Raw genomic sequence first — 6,025 nt, 5'->3', positions numbered from 1 at the left:
TACCCTATGGGTAGCGGGTATAACTACAGCAGAGGGTAAGACACTTATCAGGAACGTATCTCATGCCAAGAAGATTCCAACAATGACAAGCGAGGCAGCGGCATCTTGTAACGTGCAACGAAAGGAAGCACAAGGCGACAGGGCTATCGGCATTTGCGGGGCACGCTTTAGAGTTCGGCTCTAGTTCGCCGGCTTTTCTTATACCAATAGCCCTTTCCTTAGCTGCTCACTATTATTAATTGAAGATCAGAAAAAAGCTAGCCGGAAAGAGGAAGAAAAATCCAAAAAAAATCAAAAAACAAAGAGAGAGTGAGAGAGAAAGGGAAAGAGAGAGAGAGCGAGAATTAGGGTAGGTCATCACAGCTGTTATGTGATGAATGTCCCCTCCCAACCTACGATTACTGCATCAGAGCATGGCTCTGGTGATCCCTTGTAAGCCTACGACAGTGGTGTCACTGGCTTGTCTCGGCTAAATAAGGACCAAATTAATTCATGGTTTATAAGATTTAATTAATAAGAAATGTTAAACAATAATGCATTATAAACAAAAAAAAAACAAAAAATTATTAATAATAATAGTATAAAAGGATAGTTGTAATATTATAATAGTTTTTCCTTTTAAATATATGAATGTGTCGGAGAGTGAGTAAGGCAGCATCTCGTGTCGGCACTGCGTAGTTGTAGATGCGTATCGGCACATTGACACTGCATAGTTGCTTGTGCGTTTCGGCATATTGACACTGCGTAATTAAGAGGGTGCATGTTAGATTGCATCATTCTTTATTTGCGCTTTGTTTGTTGTCCGCATTTTGACTCTTTGACAAGTACAGTTACTGCGACGAGACGCTGTCACTGAGTGTGGGTCGATGGCTATGGCGTAGGCAGTAAGAGGATCGAGCGGGCAGTGTGCTCATGCAATCGCCTGTGGGAGCATCGAAACTCGCTTCGCGATAATGAGTAATCAGACTTCGGTAGAACAGACTCCGACAAATGTATTTTTATTGCACCGCTTTGTATTTTAATTCGTTTTCGCTTACTGCATATTTTTTATTCATATAATGATAGTTTTTCGATTTTTGCAAGTTCTTTTTAAAGTTTTTATCTATCCGATTTAATAATTTCAATTTATTTGTCATGCGTTTCTTTTATCTCTATATGTTGCGTGTATGTGCCTATTGAATTATGTTAATAAAATGTATGTGCCTTCAATAAAAAAAAACTTACAGACAGAACTCCCGCGGCGGCGATCAATCTCCGGCGAAGTACAGGAACATTATTATTAGGTGGCACTACAACCCATTTCGGGTTTTGGCCGACCTCAGCGTCTCCCTCCAGGCGCCTCTGCTCTTCGCGCGCTTCCTCCAATCAGAAATACCCAGTAGATTGAGGTCCTGCTCTACTTGGTCCTTCCATTGATCGTCCCCTTCGTCGTCGCCCGGAATCGACTCTCGCTTCGAATACCTTCTGAGCTGGAGATTCTTCATCCATACGCACAACGTGGCCGAGCCATCGCAGACGTTGTATCGTGATGCGCCGGACCACGTCCACGTCGTCGTACAACTCGTACAGCTCGTGGTTCATCCGAATACGAAAGTCGTCCCCAATCCGAACGGGACCGAAGATCTTGCGAAGAATTTTTCTCTCGAACACTCCAAGCGCTGCTGCATCTGTGATTGACACTACCCATGCTTCTGCGCCATATAAGAGCACGGGTAGGATGAGTGTCTTGTAGAGTGCTAATTTTGTTCGGCGAGAGAGAGGTCTCTATTGCACATTTACCTACTCAGACCAAAGTAGCACCTATTGGCAAGTGCGATTCTTCGCTTGATCTCCAGGCTGACGTCATTTTTGGTGTTAATGGCAGTGCCAAGGTACGTGAACTCGTTGACCACTTCGAACGTATAGCTGTCTTCTACCACATGGGAGTCTAGGCACCGCGCCTCCCTGCTTGTCGACAGCATATACTTCGTCTTGCCCTCGTTTACCGCCAAACCCACTTTTGCTGACTCTTTTTCGATAGCGGAAAATGCAGCAGTGACATCACGCTTGCTGCGGCCAATGATGTCAATATCATTAGCGCAAGCAAGGAGCTGGACACTTTTATAAAAAAATAGTGCCAGCTCGATGTACACCGGCTTTCCGCAAGACCCCTTCCATCACGAAGCTGAAGAGGTTGCACGACAGGGGGTCGCCTTGTCTGAAACCTCGAACGGTATTGAAAGGTTCAGAGAGGTTCGTTCCTACCTTGACAGAACTGATGGTGCTGCTCAATGTCATCCTGCAAAGACGTATCAGCTTTGCAGGAATACCGAACTCAGACATGGTGGCATATAGGCGTTCTCGTGTCGGACTATCGAATGCAGCTTTATAATCGACAAAGAGATGGTGTGTGTCAATTCCATTTTCGTGGGTTTTCTCCAGGATTTGGCGCAATGTGAAGATCTGGTCTATGGTGGATTTACCAGGTCTGAAGCCGCACTGATAAGGTCTGATCAGTGTGCTGGTATACGGCTTCAGTCGTTCACATATTACGCTCGATAGGACCTTATATGAGATGGCAATCAGGCTAATTCCCCAGTAGTTGGTGCATATCGTCGGGTCGCCTTTCTTCAGTACAGGACAAAGGACGCTGAGATTCCAATCGTTGGGCATGCTTTCTTCTAGCCATATTTTGGAGAAGAGCTGATGCATGCACCTTATCAGCTCTTCGCCGCCGGCATTAAACAACTCTGCAGGCAGTCCATCAGCACCGGCTGCTTTGTTGTTTTGAGTCGCATAATAGCAACTCGGACCTCGTCATGGCTAGGTAGTGGTATATCCACATTGTCATCGATTGGTGCTATCGGGCTGCTTCCTCCAATGGCGGGATTGGTGCCGTCATCGCCTGCTAGCAGCTTGGAGAAATTCGCCCTCCATAACCTCAGCGTGCACTGCGTATCTGTAACCAGATTCCCATTTTCATCTCGACAGTTACATGCTCCGGTCTTGAAACCTTGTGTCAGACGGTTGACTTGTTGGTAAAATTTTCGAGCATCATTTCTGTCCTGCAACACCTCGAGTTCCTCGCACTCTCGCTTTTCTTGCTCCCGTATTTTCCGTCTAAAAAGTCGCCTCTCTTCCTTCGTTTTCTCCCTGTAACGTTCACACGTAGTTCGCGTTGCGCCAGACTGCAGCGTTCTTCTGTAGGCGGCGTTTTTTACCGCAGCTGCGACGCGACACTCCTCGTCATACCATTGGTTCCGTGTGGGTGGGCGCTTGAACCCAATGGCTGTTTCAGCGGCAGCTCGGATGGAGTGGGATATGTGCGCCCAGAGTCCACTGGCGTCAACAGGAAGAGGGGTAGGTTGGTGGAGCAGTTGTTGAGTGGAGTAGGCTGTTGCTGTCCGTTGTGATCGCAGCCTAGTGACGTCAAGCTTTCGTTGCGTGATAGGACGTACGTTTTTCGCTCGGCATAGCCGCATGCGTATCTTGGCTGCGACAAGATAATGGTCCGAGTCTATGTTGACTCCACGAAACGTACGCACGTCCATCACGCTTGAGGCATGCCTTCCGTCTATCACAACATGATCAATCTGGTTGCGCGTTTTTTGATCAGGGGACAGCCATGTGGCCTTGTGGATGTCGAGGTGCCAAAATCTGGTGCTACTCACTACCATGTTTCGCGCCGCGGCGAAGTCAATCAGCCTGAAACCGTTGTTCGAGGTGGTCTCATGGAGGCTGAATTGACCGACGGTGCGGTCAAAGATGCGTTCGCGCCCAACCTTTGCGTTGAAGTCCCCGAGAATGATCTTCACGTCGTGGTTTGGGCAGCGGTCGTATGTGTCCTCGAGTCTCGCGTAGAATGCATCCTTAGCAGCATCGTCTTTCTCCTCCGTCGGGGCGTGCGCGCAAATTATGCTAAGATTGAAAAATCTAGATTTGACGCGGATTGTAGCCAGCCGTTTACTCACTGGGGTGAAATTGAGACGTTGTGGCGAAGTCTCCGGCTTACTACAAATCCGCATCCAAATTCGCGCCTCTCCGCATGGCAGCTGTAGTAAATATCGCAGTTTGCTCGCTTGGAGCAACCTTGTCCTGTCCATATCATTTCCTGGATGGCGGTAATGTCAGCCTTTTATTTTTCGAGGGCATCCGCCAGTTGGATAGAGGCACCTTCCCAATTAAGGGTTCGGACATTCCAGGTGCATATCCTTAAATCGTAGTCCTTTTTATACCCGCTACCCATAGGGTAGAAGGGTATTATAACTTTGTGCCGGCAGGAAATGTATGTAACAGGTAGAAGGAGGCATCTCCGACCCTATAAAGTATATATATTCTTGATCAGCGTCAACAGCCGAGACGATATAGCCATGTCCGTCTGTGTGTCTGTCCGTATGAAACACCTAGATCTCAGAGACTATAAGAGATAGAGCTATAATTTTTTTCGACAGCATTTGTTATGTTTGCACGCAGATCAAGTTTGTTTCAAAATTTTGCCACGCCCACTTCCGCCCCCGCAAATCAAAAAAATCAAATAACAAGCGTAAATTTAAAGCTAGAGTTCCGAATTTTGGTATTTATAATAACTACTATAGTAGTTATGATTCCTGAAAATTTGGTTGCGATCAGATAAAAATTGTCGAAGTTATTAAAGAAATACTTTTGTATGGGCAAAAACGCTTACTTACTAGGGGTCTGAGTTGCTTTGGCTGACAATCTGGTATATTGTGCCGTCTATGGTATATTTTGAATGCGGTACTATGTCCATATACCAAATATACCATTTGGTATATTTTTTAGTATTTTTGCGGCATATTCGGTATATTTTGAGAAAATACCGCAAAATATATTTCTTTTACTCAAAATGGGTAGCGGGTATCTCACAGTCGAGTACACTCGACTGTAGCTTTCTTTACTTGTTAATTTTGCGGTGGTCGTCAACATAAGGGGTGATCCTATCCGAGGATTTCGCTTTGGTTTTCCTTGGGCTTCTTTTTTCCGAGGCGGGTTTCAAACCCTGCGCTCAACCATTTACCGTCCGGATGACTCGCTGCACACATTAGCTCGCTATCTAGCGGATGCTAAGATAGCTACCCAGGAGGTGCCACGAGGAGGCTGTGTGTCAACTTGCAATCATTCGTAGACAGAGATCGCACTGGCGGCCACCAAGTTGACCGCAATCAGAAACTTTACTCTGTACGAATGAAAGCCATCCCATCCCATACATAAATACATACATCCCGTACAGGAACATTGCTGTATAAAAATAAAATTTTCACCAAACGTTGACATATCATATGGCACAATCGCGAAACAAAAAAAAATATACTCTATATAATTCTCACCTAATTTAAACTTGCACTGTCTTTCATTATTTATTGCTTTAATTTAATTTAATATAATTTTTTTGGCATTTTGCCTAAAAACGGTTTTGTTTTATAACTTTCAACTTTCTTTTAATTTGCACACAACACTTTCAACAATTGTTTCAATATTCTAATAAGTAAGAAAGTTACAGTCGAGTGTGTTCGACTGTGAGATACCCGCTAACCATTTTGAATAAAAGAAATATATTTTGCGGTATTTTTCTCAAAATATACCAAAAATATTACAAAATACTAAAAATATACCAAATGGTATAGTTGGTATATCGATATAGTACCGCATGCAAAAAATACAAAACAAATTGTAAAAGTGCGATAAAAGAAAAAATGAAATTGTAGAAACATGAGTGCTGCAAGCCAAACAACAGAAATAGTTTGCGAATAAAAATTGTAAAGAGAAAAAAAAGAAAAGAAATGTGTGGGAATCTGCACAGAGCAGCGAGATCGCCAAGGAGAGCGACGATGCTAGCAGCGGACACGAGCGATGAGTGTCAAGAGAGACGAGAGTTAGTTCAACATAAGTGAGCGAGCACGACAGACGTGCGTGAAGTAAAGAAATAAAATAAACGAAATTTAAGTACCACAAAGTGCGTGTTTATTACTTGATATCACGGGTCTTTACATTGGCGACGAGGTAAATTTACTATCTTGTGCAAAATAAA

General features: G+C 44.4%; 1 protein-coding gene across 1 annotated transcript; it reads right to left on the bottom strand.

Moving 5' to 3' along the window:
- Nucleotides 1-2,699: 2,699 nt before the first annotated feature.
- LOC132797922 (uncharacterized) lies at nt 2,700-4,082 on the bottom strand. Its single transcript, XM_060809676.1, has one exon. It carries the CDS (start codon nt 4,080-4,082, stop codon nt 2,700-2,702), a length of 1,383 nt encoding a protein of 460 aa, XP_060665659.1.
- Between the last annotated feature and the right edge of the window lie 1,943 nt (nt 4,083-6,025).

This window comes from Drosophila nasuta, unplaced genomic scaffold (assembly GCF_023558535.2).
Source record: "Drosophila nasuta strain 15112-1781.00 unplaced genomic scaffold, ASM2355853v1 ctg32_pilon, whole genome shotgun sequence".
Taxonomy (NCBI): Eukaryota; Metazoa; Arthropoda; class Insecta; order Diptera; family Drosophilidae; genus Drosophila; species Drosophila nasuta.
This window is presented reverse-complemented; position numbering and strand designations above follow the sequence as displayed.

What these genes read in the sequence shown, in the direction of transcription:
- LOC132797922 (XM_060809676.1), bottom strand. Translation starts at nt 4,082, where the DNA reads ATGGACAGGACAAGGTTGCTCCAAGCGAGCAAACTGCGATATTTACTA.